The sequence below is a fragment of the Mustelus asterias genome, chromosome 2 (assembly GCF_964213995.1).
Source record: "Mustelus asterias chromosome 2, sMusAst1.hap1.1, whole genome shotgun sequence".
In the NCBI taxonomy this organism is placed as follows: Eukaryota; Metazoa; Chordata; class Chondrichthyes; order Carcharhiniformes; family Triakidae; genus Mustelus; species Mustelus asterias.
Window position 1 is genome coordinate 3,571,336 of NC_135802.1, and position 23,942 is coordinate 3,595,277.

The following is a 23,942-nucleotide window of genomic DNA, read 5'->3' on the forward strand; positions in this document are numbered from 1 at the left end:
GAGGCATAGATCGGGTGGACTCTCAAAGGCTTTTTCCCAGGGTGGAAATGGCTGCTACGAGAGGACACAGGTTTAAGGTGCTGGGGGGTAGGTACAGGGGAAATGTTAGGGGGAGGTTTTTCACACAGAGGGTGGTGGGCGAGTGGAATCGGCTGCCGTCAGTGGTGGTGGAGGCAAACTCAATAGGGTCTTTTAAGAGACTCCAGGATGAGTACATGGGACTTAATAGGATGAAGGGTTATAGGTAGGCCTAAAAAGTAGGGATATGTTCGGCACAACTTGTGGGCCCGAAGGGCCTGTTTTGTGCTGTAGTTTTCTATGTTTCTAAATGCAAGTAATGCATTTTGGAGGATCAAATTTAGGTGTGAATTATAGTGTAAATGACAGAACCCTTCGGAACATTAACAGCCAGCGACGCCCATGTCCCACGAATGAATTTTTAAAAATACTTTTTCCCAGGTGGAAGTGTCAATTACACGGGGGCACAGGTTCAAGGTGAGGGGGGGAAAGTTTAAGGGAGATGTGCGGGGGAAGTTTTTCACGCAGAGAGTGGTGGGTGCCTGGAACGCGCTGCCAGAGGAGGTGGTGGAAGCAGGTACATTAACAACATTTAAGAGGCATCTGGATGGGTGCATGAATAGGGAGGGAATAGAGGGATCCGGACCGAGTAAGGGCAGAAGGTTTTGTTTTAGTTTGGTTAGGGCATCATGGGTGGTGTAGACTTGGAAGGTCGAAGGGCCTGTTCCTATGCTGTACTTTCCTTTGTTCTTTGTACAACTACTCCCCCACACCCCCATATTTGAACTGAGACATGTCTCCACCCACTCATACCCTCTGAAGGGATGGAAGGACACTGGGGTAGGGACTGGAGGTGCGGAGGGCGAAGGCAGGCGCATGGGGCGAGGGTGGGTTGCAATGGTGCAGGGGGTGAGAGGCCAGGGGTGAGAGGGCAGGGGTGAGAAGGCAGGGGTGAGAGGGCAGGGGTGCAGGAGTGTGAGGGCAGGGGTGAGAGGTCGGGGGTGAGAGGTCGGGGGTGAGAGGTCGGGGGTGAGAAGTCGGGAGTGAGAAGTCGGGGGTGAGAGGGCGGGGTGAGAGGGTGGGGGTGAGAGGGCGGGGGTGAGAGGGCGGGGGTGAGAGGGCGGGGGTGAGAGGGCGGGGGTGAGAGGGCGGGGGTGAGAGGGCAGGGGTGAGAGGGCAGGGGTGAGAGGGCAGGGGTGAGAGGGCAGGGGTGTCTGTAGGGATGCAGTGTTGGGGTTTTTGGCTTTTGTTACTCACAGTTTCTCACAGCGACTTCCTGCCGTGCCCTGTGGGCACTCACACTTATTAAACTGTCGACAAGTCCCGCCATGTTGGCAGCGAGGAACACACGGAGCAATCACAGCTGCAGGAAAATCAGAGAATCATAGCATCGTTACAGCACACAATAAGGCCATTCAGCATTTTTAAAAATTCACTTGTGGGACACGGGCGTCGCTGGCTGGCCAGCATTTATTGCCCATCCCTAGTTACCCTTGGAGGGCGGTTGAGAGTCAACCACATTGCTGTGGCTCTGGAGTCACATGTAGGCCAGACCGGGTAAGGACTGTAGATTTCTTTCCCTAAAGGACATTAATGAACCAGATGGGTTTTTCTGACAATCGACAATGGTTTCAGGGTCATCAGTAGATTCTCAATTCCAGATATTTTTGATTGAATTTAAATTCCACCATCTGATGGAGATTGTGTTGAATGAATGGAAAGAGTGGAGTAAGTCATCCACTGTGATTGGTGCTTGTAAATACACTGTATAAATAAGTCGGCAGCATTGGGATCCCTTTGAACTTGTATAATGTTTGAAATGATACTTGAAACTTGTACATCTGATGTGCTCAGTGGAATTTTACAAGATTCGAACCTGGGTCCCCAGAACAGAAGCTGAGTTTCTGGATTAAAGTCTCGCGATAATCCCACCAGGCCATCACCTCACCTGCCTGTTGTATCCCCGCTGGCCGTCTACAGAAGCTATTCACATTCACCCATAACGCAACACACTGGGCGGAATTTCCCCAGCCCACCTGCTGCGGGAATCATAATGGGCAGGACAGAAAATCTTGTGGTCATGAACAGGTCTGTTGATCTCGGGCAGGAATTTCCGCTCTTGTGAGGCGTGCGTCAGAAAGTCCCACCCAATTCTCATTTTCAGATAATGATCCAAATCACTTTTGAAAGCTTCATTTCAATCTGTCTCCACCACACTCTCAGACAGTGCATTCCAGATCCTAACCACTCGCTGTGTGAATCTGTCTCCACCACACTCTCAGACAGTACATTCTCGATCCTAACCAATCTGTGAGAATATTTTTCCTTGTGCCTCCATTGTTTCTTTCTCCGATCACTGTTTATATCTATGCCTTGTCATTGAGATCCTTCCACCAATGGGAACAGTTTCTCCCGATCTACTCTGTCCAGCCCCCTCATGATTTTGAACATCTCTATCAAATCTCCTCTTAGACTTCTTCTCTCTGAAGAGAACAGTCCCAACCTCTCCAATCTATCCTCATAGCTGGAGTTTCTCATCCCTGGAACCATTCTTGTCAATCTTCTCATCAGCAGCATTAGAACCATAGAAAATTACAGCTCAGAAACAGGCCTTTTGGCCCTTCTTGTCTGTGCCGAACCATTTTATGCCTAGTCCCACTGACCTGCACTTGGACCATATCCCTCCACACCCCTCTCATCCATGAACCCGTCCAAGTTTTTCTTAAATGTTAAAAGTGACCCCGCATTTACCACTTTATCCGGCAGCTCATTCCACACTCCCACCACTCTCTGCGTGAAGAAGCCCCCCCTAATATTCCCTTTAAACTTTTCTCCATTAGCCAATCAACGTTTCCTGTATCTCCTAAATGCTCCAGCGAGCTAAACAATCTGCTCCTTAAATCATTGCATTTGCCCAAATGAGTATTAACTTGTCCCAAATTATTGTTTCTACTCTTGTCCCACAACTGAGACCATAAAACCATAAGACATAGGAGCAGAATTAGGCCACTCGGCCCATCGAGTCTGCTCCGCTATTCAATCATGACTGATATTTTTCTAATCCCCATTCTCCTGCCTTTTCCCCATAACCCCTGATCCCCTTATTAATCAAGAAGCTATCTATCTCTGTCTTAAAGACACTCAATGACCCGGCCTCCACAGCCTTCTGCGGCAAAGAGTTGCACAGGTTCTTCACCCTCTGGCTGAAGAAATTCCTCCTCCTCTGTTTTAAAGGATCGTCCCTTTAGCCTGAGGTTGTGCCCTCTGGTTCTAGTTTTTGAGGTTAAAGTGACGGGCTGCACTTGCTAGGTTTATCTTTAAACCTTTCTTTTGAACAAGGATGTCACATTTTTAATGCTCCAATCCTCTGGAAGCACCTCTGAATCTAAGGAAAATAGAAACATTCTGGCCATTGTCTTTGCAAGTTCCATCCTCACTTCCCTCAGTATCCTTGGATGTTTCTCATCTGGTCCTGGTGATTTATCACCAAGTACAGACAGCACATTCAGCAGGATCAAAGGTCCAAAAGGCCTAACCCTGCTCCTAATTCGTATATTCAGTGAACAGAGAGAGAGAGAATCGCCCCCGTTATCTTTAACCTCCTTGCTTAGCCATGCATGTTTTCCCCCTCTTACAATAACTGCCACTGGTCATCAACTGTTCTACCTTTTTGCCCTCCTGCCCAATCCACTATGGCCAAGTTTCTCCTTTGTATTTCCTCACGTATTTCCTTTGTTTCGCTCCAAAACGCGAGTGTGGGACTCCTGTTTATCACCCTCAAGCTGAATTTTGAATCCCATCATACTATGATCAAACTTCCCTCGAGGATCCTTAACTATGAGGTCATTAATTAATCCCTGCTCATTACACAATGTCAAATCCAGATTAGCCTGCTCCCTGGTTGGTTCCACAACATACTGCTCCAAGAAACAATCTCTGCAATCTAAATTGGCATTGAGGCAGTGGTTAGCACTGCTGCCTCACAGATCCAGGGACCCAGGTTCGATTCCAAAGATGTGCTGGTTAGGTGGATTGGCCATGGCAAATTGCCCGTTAGTGTCAGGGGACCAGCAGGGTAAATACACGGGGTTACGGGGATAAGGCCTGGGTGGGATTGTTGTCGGTGTAGGTTCGATGGGCTGAATGGCCTCCTTCTGCACTGTAGGATTTCTATGATTCTAATATATTCAATGAACTCTGCCTCCAGGTTACCCTTGCCAATTTGATTCTTCCAATCTATGTGCATATTAAAATCACCCATGATTACTGCTGTACCTTTCTTACAAGCCCCAGAATTTCCTGGTTTGACACTTTGCCCCAGTGCGGTGCTATTTTTTGGGGACTGATAGATCACTCCCACCAGGGATTTCTTTCCTTTGCTATTTCTTATTTCTTGCTGTCAATTCATTCATTTTATTCTGAATGCTTTGTGCATTCAGATACAAAGTCTTTAAGTTTGTCCTATTATCAAATCTCCCAACTCTTGAGCAACACAAACCAGCCAACTGTGTGAACAGACCGGTCCAATTCTCGTTATTTATGAAGACCTCGCCTTGTCCCGCGCCTGAGGTGTGGCGATCTTCAGGTTAAATCATCACCAGCCAGCTTTGGGTCTATGGTCATCTGGGACTCCGGTGCCGTTACACTTGTGTGGTTCCTTGGTGCAATATGACGTTCAAACATTCTGCCCCTTCCTTTTGCTTTCCGGGAACAGTCCCACCTTCTCTTTACACTCTGAGTTTCTAATTCTCTGTGTAACTGAACCCCCTGCCCCACTATGGAGTTAAGCCTGGATCTAAATAGCCTCCACACCTTCATATTTTCTTTCCTATGTTTGCTGTCTGAGGATTGAGAGGAAAATAGTGATGACATGGAAAATAACAGGAAAACTCAATAAACTGAAATCTTCTCTGCTGGTTAAATATTTTTTAAAACTACTGGAAAATGTAAGCTGCTTAATGCAGGGTCAGTTTGGTTATGTTAATGGAATTAGTGCTTCTGAGATGTAGTTGAGCCTACCCAAGGCAAGCTGGTAACAATGGGGAATAGAACATAAAGGATTTGAATGAGGGGTCAGAGGTTTACAGGAAGAGACAAGGTGCGAATTTTGCTTTTACCCTCGAAAAGGTTGACGCACAATATTAAGATAATCACCTCTGAAGAGGTGAGTTCTGGTATGGGAAGAACAAAAGGGAACAATCTGTTATCGGAAGCATTTTACTGATGCAAAGGTAGTTAGTTGTTTTGAGACTTCAGGCCACAGCAGGAACAGATATGTTAACTTCCAGAAAGCTGTGTTTGGAAAGAAACCCTTCCTTTAAAAAAACGGCTGTTTTGTTTTACTTCAGAAACAAGCCCAAAGAGATGTAACTGCCCGGTGTGGTAACTGTTATTAGATTTAGTTTATAGCTTTTAAATATCTACAAAATGTTGCGGATGTTTGGGGAGGATTAGCTTTGAGGGAGTGAAGTAAAGGTATTTGGAATGGGGAAAGTTTGGTTAGACAGCTTGTAGGCTCTGTTTTAGTTAAATGTACGTCTAGTTGACTTTGTTGCTATTTATTTACTGTTTAATTACCACAAAATGTTTGAGGCATCATCTTCTGGATTATAACTATTTCCTCACAATATATCAAATTATTAAATACAGCTGAGGGCAGATGTTTCAAGTTTCCTATCAGGGATTTGGAATAAGTTGGTGTTTACCTTCAGTTGTGTTCTTAACGCAGTGGAGAAAGTATGAAACGTTTAAATTAATGGTACAACCTGTGAAGGTGTGCGCCTGTATAATACACACACTCCTCCCTTCCTGCTCCGAACAACAGTCATGAGTTTATGCTTTTAAAAAAAATGCACATTTATGCCTACTTGTAACAATTGCAAATGGCAGCTGACTAACCTTAAAAACACCGAATGCCCATCGAAGGTGTCCCAGAACCACATCCAAAGGGCTACCTCTGGCTATCTAAACAAGTCCAGAAAGTTCAGAGCAGCGCTTACCTGGCTGAATGGCTACACTGGGAGTTTTACATTCCAGGCTGATCAAAGTGACCACTTGGGTGAGGCAGCTGATGATTTAGGCGGCCAGCTGTAAAAATTGCATGACTGGAAGTTGCCCTTCCTCGTTGCCAGCACGATGGGAAGTGCCAATTTCAGGGCTGGCCTCAGATTGTCAGTCACTTCCACTATTATTGCCACATCAGAGAGACTCGACATTGTGATAAAATCTGGGCCCTAATCTCAGCAATGGTGACCACAAAACTCTCGTTGTAAAAACCCATCTGGTTCACTAGAATCATAGAAACCCGACAGTACAGAAAGAGGCCATTCGGCCCATCGAGTCTGCACCGGCCACAATCCCACCCAGGACCTACCCCCATATCCCTACACATTTACCCGCTAATCCCACTAACCTACACATCCCAGGACACTAAGGGGCAATTTTATCATGGCCAATCCACCTAACCCGCACATCTTTGGACTGTGGGAGGAAACCGGAGCACCCGGAGGAAACCCACGCAGACACGGGGAGAACGTGCAGACTCCACACAGACAGTGACCCGAGCCGGGAATCGAACCCGGGTCCCTGGAGCTGTGAAGCAGCAATGCTAACCACTGTGCTACCGTGCCGCTAATGTCCTTTAGAGAAGGAAATCTGCCATCCTTACCCGGTCTGGCCTACATGTGACCCCAGAGCCACAGCAATGTGGTTAACTCTCAACTGCCCTCTGAAATGGTCGAATGAGACACTCAGTTGAAGGGGCAATTAAGGATGGGCAATAGATGCAGGCCCAGTGATGCCACAAGCCATGAAGGAAGACTGCAGCAGCGAGGGGTGGTACTGTATGGTGCGGAGGGATTACCCACCTGTTTGGCAGCTCCTTCCTGTGAAATGACTGCGACATTTGCAGATATTGAACCCAACACAAGTGCCGCCATTCTTACATTTTGGATTACAGACAATCGGCTCTGCAGAATAACACAACAAGACCAGAAATAAAAAATACAATAACAAATCGCCGTGACAACCTGTCAGAGGGTCAGTACTGAGGGAGTGCCGCACTGTCAGAGGGTCAGTACAGAGGGAGTGCCGCACTGTCAGAGGGTCAGTACTGAGGGAGTGCCGCACTGTCAGAGGGTCAGTACTGAGGGAGTGCCGCACTGTCAGAGGGTCAGTACAGAGGGAGTGCCGCACTGTCAGAGGGTCAGTACTGAGGGAGTGCCGCACTGTCAGAGGGTCAGTACTGAGGGAGCGCCGCACTGTCAGAGGGTCAGTACTGAGGGAGTGCCGCACTGTCAGAGGGTCAGTACTGAGGGAGCGCCGCACTGTCAGAGGGTCAGTATTGAGGGAGTGCCGCACTGTCAGAGGGTCAGTGCTGAGGGAGTGCTGCACTGTCGGAGGGTCAGTGCTGAGGGAGTGCCGCACTGTCAGAGGGTCAGTACTGAGGGAGTGCCGTACTGTCAGAGGGTCAGTACTGAGGGAGTGCCGCACTGTCAGAGGGTCAGTGCTGAGGGAGTGCCGCACTGTCAGAGGGTCAGTACTGAGGGAGTGCTGCACTGTCAGAGGGTCAGTACTGAGGGAGTGCTGCACTGTCAGAGCGTCAGTGCTGAGGGAGTGCCGCACTGTCAGAGGGTCAGTGCTGAGGGAATGCTGCACTGTGAGAGGGTCAGTACTGAGGCAGTGCTGCACTGTCAGAGGGTCAGTGCTGAGGGAGTGCCGCACTGTCAGAGGGTCAGTACTGAGGGAGTGCCGCACTGTCAGGGGGTCAGTACTGAGGGAGTGCCGCACTGTCAGAGGGTCAGTACTGAGGGAGTGCCGCACTGTCAGAGGGTCAGTACTGAGGGAGTGCCGCACTGTCAGAGGGTCAGTACAATGTGACTCCAGACCCTCTGAGGGTCCATCCCTCTATTTTCCTTTCTCCTCATTCTCTCCATTCACACTCTCCTCTCTATAGTCTCTCAGAATGACACACAACATTCTGTCCATCATGCCTCTGCTAACCCACAGTCTGAGGATTCAGGGTGGACCATTTAGGACGGAGATGAGGAGACATTTCTTCACCCAAAGAGTGGTGAGCCTGTGGAATTCATTACCACAGGAAGTAGTTGATGCCAAAACATTGAATGTATTCAAGAGGCGGCTGGATATAGCACTTGGGGCGAATGGGATCAAAGGTTATGGGGAGAAAGCAGGATTAGGCTATTGAGTTGGATGATCAGCCACGATCGTAATGAATGGTGGAGCAGGTTCGAAGGGCTGAATGGCCTCCTCCTGCTCCTATCCTCTATGTAACTATCCAATTCTACCACTCAACTTCCCTCAACGCTTCCCACAGATTTTCTATTTCAATTGCCATTTGAAAAGTTAATGAGAATTTCCACCGCCCCTTCAGACAGCCCCTTCAGACAGCCCCCCTTCAGACAGCCCCATCTTCAGACAACCCCTTCAGACAGCCTCTTCAGACAGCCCCCTTTAGACAGCTCCCTTCAGACAGCCCCCCCTACAGTAAGCCCCCCCTTCAGACAGCCCCCCTTCAGACAGCCCCCCTTCAGACAGCCCCATCTTCAGACAACCCCTTCAGACAGCCTCTTCAGACAGCCCCCTTTAGACAGCCCCCTTCAGACAGCCCCATCTTCAGACAACCCCCCCTTCAGACAGCCCCCCTTCAGACAGCCCCCCCTTCAGACAGCCCCCCTTCAGACAGCCCTCTTCAGACAGCCCCCCCTACAGACAGCCCCCCCTTCAGACAGCCCCCTTCAGACAGCCCCCCTTCAGACAGCCCCCCTTCAGACAGCCCCCCCTTCAGACAGCCCTCCTTCAGACAGCCCCCCTTCAGACAGCCCCATCTTCAGACAACCCCTTCAGACAGCCCCATCTTCAGACAACCCCTTCAGACAGCCCCATCTTCAGGCAACCCCTTCAGACAGCCCCATCTTCAGACAACCCCTTCAGACAGCCCCATCTTCAGACAACCCCTTCAGACAGCCCCATCTTCAGACAACCCCTTCAGACAGCCCCATCTTCAGACAGCCCCCCTTCTATAGAACAAAGAACAAAGAACAATACAGCACAGGAACAGGCCCTTCGGCCCTCCAAGCCTGCGCCGCTCCCTGGTCCAAACTAGACCATTCTTTTGTATCCCTCCATTCCCACTCCATTCATATGGCTGTCTAGATAAGTCTTAAACGTTCCCAGTGTGTCCGCCTCCACCACCTTGCCTGGCAGCGCATTCCAGGCCCCCACCACCCTCTGTGTAAAATATGTCCTTCTGATATCTGTGTTAAACCTCCCCCCCTTCACCTTGAACCTATGACCCCTTGTGAACGTCACCACCGACCTGGGGAAAAGCTTCCCACCGTTCACCCTATCTATGCCTTTCATAATTTTATACACCTCTATTAAGTCTCCCCTCATCCTCCGTCTTTCCAGGGAGAACAACCCCAGTTTCCCCAATCTCTCCTCATAACTAAGCCCCTCCATACCAGGTAACATCCTGGTAAACCTCCTCTGTACTCTCTCCAAAGCCTCCACGTCCTTCTGGTAGTGTGGCGACCAGAACTGGACGCAGTATTCCAGATGCGGCCGAACCAACGTTCTATACATCTGCAACATCAGACCCCAACTTTTATACTCTATGCCCCGTCCTATAAAGGCAAGCATGCCATATGCCTTCTTCACCACCTTCTCCACCTGTGACGTCACTTTCAAGGATCTGTGGACTTGCACACCCAGGTCCCTCTGCGTATCTACACCCTTTATGGTTCTGCCATTTATCATATAGCTTCTCCCTACATTATTTCTACCAAAATGCATCACTTCGCATTTATCTGGATTGAACTCCATCTGCCATTTCTTTGCCCAAATTTCCAGCCTATCTATATCCTTCTGTAGCTTCTGACAATGCTCCTCACCATCTGCAAGTCCTGCCAATTTTGTGTCGTCTGCAAACTTACTGATCACCCCAGTTACACCTTCTTCCAGATCATTTATATAAATCACAAACAACAGAGTCCCATTACAGAGCCCTGCGGTACACCACTAGTCACAGGCCTCCAGCTGGAAAAAGACCCTTCCACTACCACCCTCTGTCTTCTGTGACCAAGCCAGTTCTCCACCCATCTAGCCACCTCCCTCTTTATCCCATGAGATCCAACCTTTTGCACCAACCTACCATGAGGGACTTTGTCAAACGCTTTACTAAAGTCCATATAGACGACATCCACGGCCCTTCCCTCGTCAACCATTCTGGTCACTTCTTCAAAAAACTCCACCAGGTTAGTGAGGCATGACCTCCCTCTCACAAAACCATGCTGACTATCGTTAATGAGTTTATTCCTTTCTAAATGCGCATACATCCTATCTCTAAGAATCTTCTCCAACAACTTCCCTACTACAGTCGTCAAGCTCACCGGCCTATAATTACCCGGGTTATCCTTCCTACCCTTCTTAAATAACGGGACCACATTAGCTATCCTCCAATCCTCTGGGACCTCACCTGCGTCCAGTGACGAGACAAAGATTTGCGTCAGAGGCCCAGCGATTTCATCTCTCGTCTCCCTGAGCAGCCTTGGATAGATTCCATCAGGCCCTGGGGATTTGTCAGTCTTTAAATTCTCTAACAAACCTAACACTTCCTCCCTTGTAATGGAGATTTTCTCCAACGGTTCAACACTCCCCTCCGAGACACTCCCAGTCAACACATCCCTCTCCTTTGGGAATACCGATGCAAAGTATTCATTTAGGATCTCCCCTACTTCTTTGTGCTCCATGCATAATTCCCCACTTTTGTCCACTATAAGCCACCCTTCAGACAACCACCCTTCAGACAGCCCCCCCTTCAGACAGCCCCCCCTTCAGGCAGCCCCCCTTCAGACAGCCCCCCCTTCCGACAGCCCCCCCTTCAGGCAGCCCCCATTCAGACAGCCCCCCCTTCAGACAGCCCCCCCTTCAGACAGCCCCCCCTTCAGACAGCCCCCCTTCCAGAATCTCCAAAACATTTCCCTGCGTCACTCCCTCTCTGGTGAATCACTCAGCCCTGTAAAGATTTTGCTGTATTTTCCTGCGTCACTCTCCTTCCTCCCCAGTTGTTTCTTCTGGCCTATTCTCTCTCTCTCCATTTCTCTCTGATTAAAATCCATCTGCCACAGCTTGGCCCATTCACCCAATCTATCAATATCCTCTTGTATGTTAGCCACAACTCTACCTACAATGCTGCCCAATTCTGTGTCATCCACAGATTTGGATATTCCACTTCCCTTGCGATGTCTAAGTTGTTAATAAATATTGTAAATAATTGAGGCCCCAAGACAGATCCCTGCGGGATACCATTCGTCACATCTCCAATTTGAATTCTTACCCATTACTATAACACTCTGTCCCCTGTTATTCAACCATTTTCCCCGTCAGCAATCTACCTTCAATTCCATGGGCTTCCACCTTAGCTAACAGTCTCTTGTATGGGACTTTATCAAAGTCCATATAAACGACATCCATCACCTTACCTCAGTCCACAGACCTTCTCACTTCCTGAAAGAATTCTATGAGTTTTGTCAGGTGTGATCTACGCTGTCTCTTCCTGAATAACTGAAATTTCCCAAGATGATCAGAACATAGAACATAGAACATTACAGCACAGAACAGGCCCTTCGGCCCACGATGTTGTGCCGAGCTTTATCTGAAACCAAGATCAAGCTATCCCACTCCCTATCATCCTGGTGTGCTCCATGTGCCTATCCAATAACCGCTTAAATGTTTCTAAAGTGTCTGACTCCACTATCCCTGCAGGCAGTCCATTCCACACCCCAACCACTCTCTGCGTAAAGAACCTACCTCAGATAACGTCTCCGACAATTTCCCCACCACAGATTGGTCTGTAAATCCCTGGTTTCCTCTGTCAACATTCTCAAAGAACAAAATAACATGAGGCAATTTACAATCCAGGGATATGACTCCCAAATCTCGGGAACACGAAAGATTATAGTTCGGACACGGGCAATGTGTTCCCCTCCCTCCTTTAACACACGTGGATGGATAATATCAGGTCCTGGGGATTGGTCACTCTTCAGTTCCATTCATTTCCCCATTATTGATGATTCATTAATTCTATTTCGGCCCTGTCCCAGATCCTCGGTTAGTTTCCTTGGGATTTCCGGCAATATATCCTCCCGTTCCACTGTGAATAATGGAGCACAACACTCATTCAGCAAGTCTGCCATTTCCCCATGGCCATTCGTGACATTCCCACCCTTCCTCCATCTTCAGTGGGACAAGAGTGCTTTTAAACACACATTGCCTCTTTCTCAAACAATAAAACCTCTTCTTCTCAGTAGATCCCAACAAGATTCAAAGAACAATACAGCACAGGAACAGGCCCTTCGGCCCTCCAAGCCCGTGCCGCTCCCTGGTCCAAACTAGACCATTCTTTTGTATCCGTCCATTCCCACTCCGTTCATATGGCTGTCTAGATAAGTCTTAAACGTTCCCAGTGTGTCCGCCTCCACCACCTTGCCTGGCAGCGCATTCCAGGCCCCCACCACCCTCTGTGTAAAATATGTCCTTCTGATATCTGTGTTAAACCTCCCCCCCTTCACCTTGAACCTATGACCCCTCGTGAACGTCACCACCGACCTGGGGAAAAGCTTCCCACCGTTCACCCTATCTATGCCTTTCATAATTTTATACACCTCTATTAAGTCTCCCCTCATCCTCCGTCTTTCCAGGGAGAACAACCCCAGTTTACTCAATCTCTCCTCATAACTAAGCCCCTCCATACCAGGTAACATCCTGGTAAACCTCCTCTGTACTCTCTCCAAAGCCTCCACGTCCTTCTGGTAGTGTGGCAACCAGAACTGGACGCAGTATTCCAGATGCGGCCGAACCAACGTTCTATACATCTGCAACATCAGACCCCAACTTTTATACTCTATGCCCCGTCCTATAAAGGCAAGCATGCCATATGCCTTCTTCACCACCTTCTCCACCTGTGACGTCACCTTCAAGGATCTGTGGACTTGCACACCCAGGTCCCTCTGCATATCTACATGCTTTATGGTTCTGCCATTTATCGTATAGCTCCTCCCTACATTATTTCTACCAAAATGCATCACTTCGCATTTATCAGGATTGAACTCCATCTGCCATTTCTTTGCCCAAATTTCCAGCCTATCTATATCCTTCTGTAGCTTCTGACAATGCTCCTCACTATCTGCAAGTCCTGCCAATTTTGTGTCGTCCGCAAACTTACTGATCACCCCAGTTACACCTTCTTCCAGATCGTTTATGTAAATCACAAACAGCAGAGGTCCCAATACAGAGCCTTGCGGAACACCACTAGTCACAGGCCTCCAGCCGGAAAAAGACCCTTCCACTACCACCCTCTGTCTTCTGTGACCAAGCCAGTTCTCCACCCATCTAGCCACCTCCCTCTTTATCCCATGAGATCCAACCTTTTTCACCGGCCTACCATGAGGGACTTTGTCAAACGCTTTACTAAAGTCCATATAGACGACATCCACGGCCCTTCCCTCGTCAACCATTCTGGTCACTTCTTCAAAAATCTCCACCAGGTTAGTGAGGCATGACCTCCCTTTCACAAAACCATGCTTCCTATCGTTAATGAGTTTATTCCTTTCTAAATGTGCATACATCCTATCTCTAAGAATCTTCTCCAACAACTTCCCCACCACAGACGTCATGCTCACCGGCCTATAATTACCCGGGTTATCCTTCCTACCCTTCTTAAATAACGGGACCACATTAGCTATCCTCCAATCCTCTGGGACCTCACCTACGTCCAGTGACGAGACAAAGATTTGCGTCAGAGGCCCAGCGATTTCATCTCTCGTCTCCCTGAGCAGCCTTGGATAGATTCCATCAGGCCCTGGGGATTTGTCAGTCTTTATATTCTCTAACAAACCTAACACTTCCTCCCTTGTAATGGAGATTTTCTCCAACGGTTCAACACTCCCCTCCGAGACACTCCCAGTCAACACATCCCTCTCCTTTGTGAATACCGATGCAAAGTATTCATTTAGGATCTCCCCTACTTCTTTGGGCTCCATGCATAATTCCCCACTTTTGTCCCTGAGAGGTCCGATTTTTTCCCTGACAACCCTTTTGTTCCTAACGTATGAATAAAATGCCTTGGGATTCTCCTTAATCCTGTCTGCCAAGGACATTTCGTCACCCCTTTTTGCCCTTCTAATTCCCCGTTTGAGTTCCTTCCTACTTTCTTTGTACTCCTCCAGAGCTCCCTCCGTTTTTAGCTGCCTGGACCTAACATCCGCCTCTCTTTTCTTTTTGACCAGTCCCTCAATTTCCAATTCCTTTCAATATCCCTTTTTGCTGCTCTTATAAAGCGCTTGGCGATCATTTGTTGGCCTTTGTGTCAGACCCATTCTGAGAGGAATGTATTATTTATTCCACAGACTTGTGCGCCCAGTGCAGACACTTGTTTCGCTCGCGTAATTGTGTAAGAAGATCATCTTATTAGTTATTTACCAATCTGGCAGCGAGCGCCCAGCCACCCTCCGGGACAGAAGCACTTGTTGACATCGATGCACTTTCCTTTGTTTAGACAGGGTGGGGTGCACATAGCTGTAATAGAGTAACACCACGTTATTACTGTTGTCACTACAGAGTGTGACAGAGTAACACCACATTATTACTGTTGTCACTGCAGAGTGTGACAGAGTAACACCACATTATTACTGTTCACTACAGAGTGTGACAGAGTAACACCGCATTATTACTGTTCACCACAGAGTGTGACAGAGTAACACCACATTATTACTGTTCACCACAGAGTGTGACAGAGTAACACCACATTATTACTGTTCACCACAGAGTGTGACAGAGTAACACCACATTATTACTGTTGTCACTGCAGAGTGTGACAGAGTAACACCACATTATTACTGTTGTCACTGCAGAGTGTGACAGAGTAACACCGCATTATTACTGTTTGCTGGAGTGTAAGGAAAAGCCTTCATGCCTCTTTTTGAGAAACCTGAGCCATGTGACACAAGTGGGGAAGACAGCGTACAATTCACTCAGCGCACGTGTGACTTTTTTGCGCTCAGAACACTGACGGAGAGAAGACAAAAAAAGTGATATTGTTGATGATATGCTGGGCCCTGACTCTGAGCGTGACAATAAGTCTGATCTATCCGGATGCCCTGGACTCAAAAACCTTGAATGATGGTCAATCAGTGGTCAGTGGCGCTCACATCCTCTGAAGGAATAAAAAAGGGACGAAAGAGCTAAATTCCAGAAGTGAGGTACGAGTGACAGCCCTTGACATCAAGGCCGCATTCGACCGAGACTGGCAACAAGGAGCGGTGGCAAAACTGGAGTCAGTGGGTAGACTCTCCACTGGTTGGAGGCAAACCCTCAATCTCTCCCATCAAGAAGGACAAAGACAAAACCCCCACCTGGAGATTCCCCTCCGAGTCACTCACTATCCTGACTTGGAAATATATCGGCCGTTCCTTCACTGTCGCTGGGTCAAAATCCTGGAACTCCCTCCCTAACAGCACTGCGGGTGTACCTACACCTCGGGGACTGCAGCGGCTCAAGAAGGCAGCTCACCAGCACCTTCTGAAGGGGCAATTAGGGATGGGCAATAAATGCTGGTCTAGCCAGCGACACCTCCAGCCTGTGAAAGAATAAAGGAAACTTGTGCAGGTACCTGTGAGACACTGCTGTCCTGTGTAGTCAGAAGAACACTGGCAGGTGTTGGGTAGAATACATCTCCCTCCATTGGCACAGGGCAAGTCACAGAGCGCTGCCCAGCAAAGAAATAGAGAGAAAATCGGGGGTTAATAACAGCTTCTGATATTTCGATGCAGAGAAACGTGAAGATGTGGAGATGCCGGCGTTGGACTGGGGTAAACACAGTAAGAGTTTTAACAACACCAGGTTAAAGTCCAAACAGGGCATACCCGGTTTGAGAGCACATTTCCACTCCATCTGACGAAGGAGCAGCGCTCCGAAAGCTAATGGCATTTGCTCTCAAATTAACCTGTTGGACTTTAACCTGGTGCTGTTAAAACTCTTACTGAGAAATGTGAAGACAGAGACAATATACAAGTTACAATTCGGAACAGGCTGCAGGAGCAGAGGGGCCTGGCTGTACGGATGCATAAATCATTGAAGGCGGCAGGGCAGGGTGAGAGAGCTACTACTAAAGCAGAAAGTATCCTCGGCTTTATTCAGAGGAGGCTACGGCGTCGTGGTATTGTCGCTGGACTAGTGATGCAGAGAGCCAGGATAATGCTCTCCGGACCCAGGTTCAAATCCCACCACAACAGACGGTGAAAATTCAATAAACATCTGGAATTAAGAGTCTAATGATGACCATGAAACCACTGTCATGAGAAGGAAATCTGTCATCCTTACCCAGTCTGGCCGACACATCACTCTTCATTCTTAAATGGCTGAGCAAGCCACTCAGTTCAATTCAGGGGGAGATACAAATACTGGCCTGAATGTTGAGTTGAACTTATAAAAGACACTGCTTTGCTGCAGTCCTCCTTGCGAAAAAGACCACCATCCCATTTGCATTGCTGTACTTGCATTTAATGATTCAGGTACTCGGGACATAAGAACATAAGAAATAGGAACAGGAGTAGGCCATCTGGCCCTTCGAGCCTGCCCCGCCATTCAACAAGATCATGGCTGATCTGAAGCGAATCAGTTCCACTTACCCGCCTGCTCCCCATATCCCCTAATTCCCTTACCGATCAGAAAACTACCTACCCGTGATTTAAACATATTCAACGAGGAAGCCTCCACCACTTCAATGGGCAGAGAATTCCAGAGATTCACTACCCTCTGAGAGAAAAAGTTCCCCCTCAACTCTGTTCTGAACCGGCCCCCCCTTATTTTGAGGCTGTGCCCTCTAGTTCTGGTTTCCCTTCTAAGTGGAAAGAATCTCTCCACCTCTACCCTATCCATTATCTTATATGTCTCTATAAGATCACCCCTCATCCTTCTAAACTCCAACGAGTACAGACCCAATCTGTTTAATCTCTCCTCATAAGCCACACCCCTCATCTCCGGTATCAACCTGGTGAACCTTCTCTGCACTCCCTCCAAGGCCAATATATCCTTTCGCAAATAAGGGGACCAAAACTGCACACAGTACTCCAGTTGCGGCCTCACCAGTGCCTTGTACAGTTGCAGCAAGACCTCCCTGCTTTTATATTCTATCCCCCTCGCGATAAAGGCCCAACATTCCATTCGCTAAATCCCTCTGTACTGTAGCATTTTGCAGAGCGTAGGAGACTGAGGGATGATCTTATAGAGGTTTATAAAATAATCAGGGACATAGATAAGGTCAACATCTTTTCCCAAAGGTAGGGGAGTCTAAAACTAGAGGGCATAGGTTTAAGGTGAGAGGGGAGAGATACAAAAGTGTCCAGAGGGGCAATTTTTTCACACAGAGGGTGGTGAGTGTCTGGAACAAGCTGGTAGTAGAAGAGATGGGTACAATTTTGTCTTTTAAAAAGCATTTTTACAACACCAGTTTTAACAACACCAGGTTAAAGTCCCTGGAAAGACGAAGAATGAGGGGAGATCTAATAGAGGTGTACAAGATTATGAAGGGGATAGATAGGGTGAACGGTGGGAAGCTTTTTCCCAGATCAGAAGTGACATTCACGAGGGGTCACGGGCTCAAGGTGAGAGGGGCGAAGTATAACTCAGATATTAGAGGGATGTTTTTTACACAGAGGGTGGTGGGGGCCTGGAATGCGCTGCCAAGTAGGGTGGTGGAGGCAGGCACGCTGACATCGTTTAAGACTTACCTGGATAGTCACATGAGCAGCCTGGGAATGGAGGGATACAAACGATTGGTCTAGTTGGACCAAGGAGCGGCACAGGCTTGGAGGGCCGAAGGACCTGTTTCCTGTGCTGTACTGTTCTTTGTTCTTTTAGACAGTTACATGGGTAAGATGGGTATAGAGGGATATGGGCCAATTTGCATTTTGTGGGCAATTGGGACTAGCTTAGTGGTTAATAAAAAGGGCAGCATGGACAAGCTGGGCCGAAGGGCCTGTTTCCATGCTGTAAACCTCTGTGACTCGATGACGCTCCATTCAAATAATATTCTGCTTTTTATTCTTCCTGCCAAAGTAAACAGCCTCACATTTTCCCACATTATCCTCCATCGCCCAAACGTAACCTGTCTCTATCCCCTTGCAGACTCTTCGTATCCTCCCCACAGCTTACTTTCCCCTCTTTGTATCATTCACAAATTTGGCTTCAGTCCCTTCACCAAAGCTATTAATCTAGTCCACAAGTGCATTGGCCGTGCTAAATTCTCCCTCAGTGTACCCGAACAGGTGCCGGAGTGTGGCGACTAGGGGGTTTTCACAGTAACTTCATTGCAGTGTTAATGTAAGCCTACTTGTGACACTAATAAATAAACTTTACAACTTTAAACAAATTGAGCTTTGGTCAAAGTATACTCTTCAGTTTTAATCTCCTTACTTAAGAAGGGAAGGACTGACATTGGAGGAAGTTTAGAGAAGGTTCATTCAGTTGGTACCATTATTCACAAAGGGAGCAAAGGATAAAGCAGGAAACTACGGGCCAGTCAGTCGAACCTCAGAGGTGGGGAAACTATTGGAAGCAACTCTGAGAAACAGCATTAATCTGCATTTGAAGAGAGGCAGGGGTTAATGAGGAACAGTCAGCATGGATTTGTTAAGGAGCGGTCATGTCCAACCAACTTGACTGAATGCTGTGAAGAGGTGACCAGGTGTGTAGGTGAAGGCAATGCATTTAAATCCCGTTTAAATCACGGGTAGATAGTTTTCTGATCGATAAGGGAATTAGGGGATATGGGGAGCAGGCGGGTAAGTGGAACTGATTCGCTTCAGATCAGCCATGATCTTGTTGAATGGCGGGGCAGGCTCGAAGGGCCAGATGGCCTACTCCTGCTCCTATTTCTTATGTTCTTATTTGATGTAATCTACTTGGACTTCAGCAAGGCTTTGGACAAGGTCCCACATGGGAGACTGACAGCGAAGGTAAGAGCCCATTGGATTCAAAGAAATTTGGAAAATTGGATCCTGGGAACCCCCGAGGGTCAGAGGGACCTTGGTGTGTATGTACACCAGTCCTTAGATAGCAGGACAGGTGGATAAAATGGTTATAGAAGGCTTACTTGTCTTTCCAAGTTGAGGCATAGGGCATAGAGTTTAAGAGCAGGGAGATTATGCTGGAACTCTATAAAGCATCGGTTTGGCCGCAGCTAGAGTGTCGCGTGCAGTTCTGGAATCCACATTATTGGAGGGATGTGATTGCACTGGAGCTGGTGCAGAGGAGATTTACCAGGATGTCGCCTGGGCTGGAGAGTTTTAGTTAGAAGTTCAACAACACCAGGTTAAAGTCCAACAGGTTTATTTGGTAGCAAAAGCCACACAAGCTTTCGGAGCTCTAAGCCCCTTCTTCAGGTGAGTGGGAATTCAACGCCGGCATCCCCACATCATGACTACCACTGAGTTTTAGTTATGCAGAGAGATTGGATAGACTGGGGTTGTTTTCCTTGGAGCAGAGGAGACAGAGGGGGGACAGGATTGAGATGGAGAAAATGATGAGGGGCATAGATAGGAAGAAACTTTTCCCTTTGGTGGAGTAATCAACGGTAAGAAGTCTCACAAGACCAGACTAAAGTCCAATAGGTTTATTTGGCAGCACAAGCTTTCAGAGAAATCTGTTGGGTTTTAACCTGGTGTTGTGAGACTTCTTACTGTGCCCACCCCAGTCCAACGCCGGCATCTCCACATCTTGAAGTGATCAATGACCAGGGGGCACAGAATTAAGATAAGGGGCAGGAAGTTTAGAGGGAATGCGAGGAAAAATAAAAGGGTGGTGGGAGTCTGGAACTCGCTGCCTGAAAGGGCGGTGGAGGCAGAGATCCTCATAACATTGAAGAAGTATTTAGATGTGCAATTGTGATGCCAAAGCACACAAGGCTATGGACCAAGTGCTGGGAAATGGGATTAGAATAGTTAGGTGGCTTGTCTCTGACCAGTGTATACGTGATGGGCCAAACGGACTTTTTCTGTCATGTATGTCTCTATGGGGGGGGGGGGGGGTTTCCCATCTGCCCGCCACCGGAATCATAGCAGGCGGGGGGAGGGCCGGGGGGGGTATCATTCAAAGGTCCGTTGACCTCGGGTGGGATTTTCCGGTTTTGGGGTGGGCGCTGCCGGAAAATCCCGCCGATGACCCTGTGACCATGGCTGATTCCTGGGATGAAGGGATTGTCTTATGAGGCAATGTTGAGCAGGTTGGGTTTGGGCGGCACGGTGGCACAGTGGTTGGCGCTGCTGCCTCACAGCGCCAGGGACCCAGGTTCAATTCCCGGCTCGGGTCACTGTCTGTGTGGAGTTTGCACATTCTCCCCGTGTCTGCGTGGGTTTCCTCCGGACGCTCCGGTTTCCTCCCACAGTCCAAAAGACGTGCTGGTTGAATGCATTGGCCATGTTAAATTCTCCCTCCGTGTACTGAACAGGCGCTGGAGTGTGGCGACTAGGGGATTTTCACAGTAACTTCATTGCAGTGTCAATGTAAGCCTACTTGTGACTAATAAATAAACTTTAAACTTTAACTTTATACTCATTGGAGTTTAGAAGAATGAGAGGTGATCTTACTGAAGGATATAAGATTCTGAGGGGACTGGACGGGGTGGTGCTTCCCTCTCCTGGGAGAATTGGAACGAGTGACCAGGTTCAGGTTTGTAATTGACACGGGAGTGACGGGTTACGGGAGTGACGGGTTACGGGAGTGACGGGTTACGGGAGTGACGGGTTACGGGAGTGACGGGTTACGGGAGTGACAGGTTACAGGAGTGACGGGTTACGGGAGTGACGGGTTACGGGAGTGACGGTTACGGGAGTGACGGGTTACGGGAGTGACGGGTTACGGGAGTGACGGGGATACGGGAGTGACGGGTTACAGGAGTGACGGGTTACGGGAGTGACGGGTTACGGGAGTGACGGGTTACGGGAGTGACGGGTTACGGGTGTGACGGGGATACGGGAGTGACGGGTTACAGGAGTGACGGGTTACGGGAGTGACGGGGATACGGGAGTGACGGGTTACAGGAGTGACGGGTTACAGGAGTGACGGGTTACGGGAGTGACGGGTTACGGGAGTGACGGGTTACGGGAGTGACGGGTTACGGGAGTGACGGGTTACAGGAGTGACGGGGATACGGGAGTGACGGGGATACAGGAGTGACGGGGATACAGGAGTGACGGGTTACGGGTGTGACGGGGATACGGGAGTGACGGGTTACAGGAGTGACGGGTTACAGGAGTGACGGGTTACGGGAGTGACGGGTTACGGGAGTGACGGGTTACGGGAGTGACGGGTTACAAGAGTGACGGGGATACAGGAGTGACGGGTTACGGGAGTGACGGGTTACGGGAGTGACGGGTTACGGGAGTGACGGGTTACGGGAGTGACGGGTTACGGGAGTGACGGGGATACGGGAGTGACGGGTTACAGGAGTGACGGGTTACGGGAGTGACGGGTTACGGGTGTGACGGGTTACGGGAGTGACGGGTTACGGGTGTGACGGGTTACAGGAGTGACTGGTTACGGGTGTGACGGGTTACGGGAGTGACGGGTTACGGGTGTGACGGGGATACAGGAGTGACGGGGATACAGGAGTGACGGGTTACGGGAGTGACGGGGATACAGGAGTGACGGGTTACAGGAGTGACTGGTTACGGGAGTGACGGGGATACAGGAGTGACGGGTTACGGGAGTGACGGGGATACAGGAGTGACGGGGATACAGGAGTGACGGGTTACGGGAGTGACGGGGATACAGGAGTGACGGGTTACAGGAGTGACTGGTTACGGGAGTGACGGGGATACAGGAGTGACGGGGATACATGAGTGACGGGTTACGGGAGTGACGGGGATACAGGAGTGACGGGGATACAGGAGTGACGGGTTACGGGAGTGACGGGGATACAGGAGTGACGGGTTACAGGAGTGACTGGTTACGGGAGTGACGGGGATACAGGAGTGACGGGGATACGGGAGTGACGGGTTACGGGAGTGACGGGTTACGGGAGTGACGGGTTACAGGAGTGACTGGTTACGGGAGTGACGGGGATACAGGAGTGACGGGGATACAGGAGTGACGGGTTACGGGAGTGACGGGTTACGGGTGTGACGGGTTACGGGAGTGACGGGTTACGGGAGTGATGGGTTACGGGAGTGACGGGTTACGGGTGTGACGGGTTACGGGTGTGACGGGTTACGGGAGTGACGGGGATACAGGAGTGACGGGTTACGGGTGTGACGGGTTACGGGAGTGACGGGGATACAGGAGTGACGGGTTACGGGTGTGACGGGTTACGGGAGTGACGGGGATACAGGAGTGACGGGTTACGGGTGTGACGGGTTACGGGAGTGACGGGGATACAGGAGTGACGGGTTACGGGTGTGACGGGTTACGGGAGTGACGGGGATACAGGAGTGACGGGTTACGGGAGTGACGGGTTACGGGAGTGACAGGGATACAGGAGTGACGGGTTACGGGAGTGACGGGTTACGGGTGTGACGGGTTACGGGAGTGACGGTTTACGAAGCTCAGACAGGAATGCAGAGTTCAGACCACAATCAGATCAACAATAATCTCATTGAATGGTGCAGCAGCCATAATGGGCTGAATGGCCTGCACCTTTGATCTCACACACTAATGGAGATGTCGTCCTTCAGGAGGGCTACTCAGCTTGGTCCAATGTGAGTTCTCATCATTCTGAAAGATCCCACGGCACTATTTAAAACATCAGGCAAGATGAGAGGAGCAGGTCACCCGGTCATTATCACGGAGGCCGGAGCTCTGATGATAGCGAGAGGGTGTTGAGGAAATGTCTGACCCGAGTGTCAGCCTGTACGAGGCTCCAAGGTTGAAATTCACAGTTTCACGAAGGTTGTCACACTCACCTGTCTGACAGCCAATTCCAGTCCAGCCCTGGGAACACACACAAGTGTTGGAACGCATACAGGTCCCACCATGAGAGCACGGCGGGGAACACATCGCTGCAGAGAGACAGAGAAAGGGCTGAAGTTAGACTCGGCACATTCCTTCCAAGGAGTCGGACATTGTAAAGAAACTGCAACCTGTCCAGATTCTCTCTCAGTGTCCCTAATGCTATGGCCACATCTTCACCGCAGGAGTGACGGTCTACTTTACGGCAATGTGGCTATAGTTCATAATGCTTTACGGCAGTGTAACTATGGGAGATAATGCTTCACGACAGTGTAACTATGGGAGATAATGCTTCACGACAGTGTAACTACGGTAGATAATGCTTTACGGCAAAGTAACTATGCGAGATAATGCTTTACGGCAAAGTAACTATGCGAGATAATGCTTTACGGCAAAGTAACTGCGGTAGATAATGCTTTACGGCAGTGTAACTATAGGAGATAATGCTTCACGGCAAAGTAACTATGCGAGATAATGCTTTACGGCAAAGTAACTATGCGAGATAATGCTTTACGGCAAAGTAACTGCGGTAGATAATGCTTTACGGCAGTGTAACTATGGCAGATAATGCTTTACGGCGGTGGAACTCAGGGAGATAATGCTTTAGGGCAGTGTAATATGGTAGATAATGCTTTACGGCAGTGTAACTACAGTAGATAATACTTGGTAGATAATACAGTGAGAACCTAGAAACTATCATTATCACGAAAGAGGTAGTGTTGGGCAAGTTAATGGGGCTAATGGTAGACAAGTCTCCTGGACCAGTGGGCTGACGAATGGCAGATGGAGTTTAATTTAGATAAATGCAAGGTGATGCATTTGGTAGATTGAACCAGGGCAGGACTTACTCAATTAATGGTAGGGCGTTGGGGAGAGTTACAGAACAAAGAGATCTAGGGGTA

General features: G+C 49.0%; 1 protein-coding gene across 1 annotated transcript in view; it reads right to left on the reverse strand.

Moving 5' to 3' along the window:
• LOC144504332 (uncharacterized) overlaps positions 1-23,942 on the reverse strand; it is a 107,465-nt gene that overhangs the window by 23,453 nt on the left and 60,070 nt on the right. The window contains exons 8-12 of the mRNA XM_078229499.1: positions 22,995-23,090; positions 15,707-15,802; positions 14,518-14,613; positions 6,885-6,986; positions 1,276-1,381 (exon numbers count right to left, since the gene is read on the reverse strand). Of these exons, the coding sequence (XP_078085625.1) occupies positions 1,276-1,381; positions 6,885-6,986; positions 14,518-14,613; positions 15,707-15,802; positions 22,995-23,090 (496 nt within the window). The remainder of the gene's footprint in view (positions 1-1,275; positions 1,382-6,884; positions 6,987-14,517; positions 14,614-15,706; positions 15,803-22,994; positions 23,091-23,942) is intronic.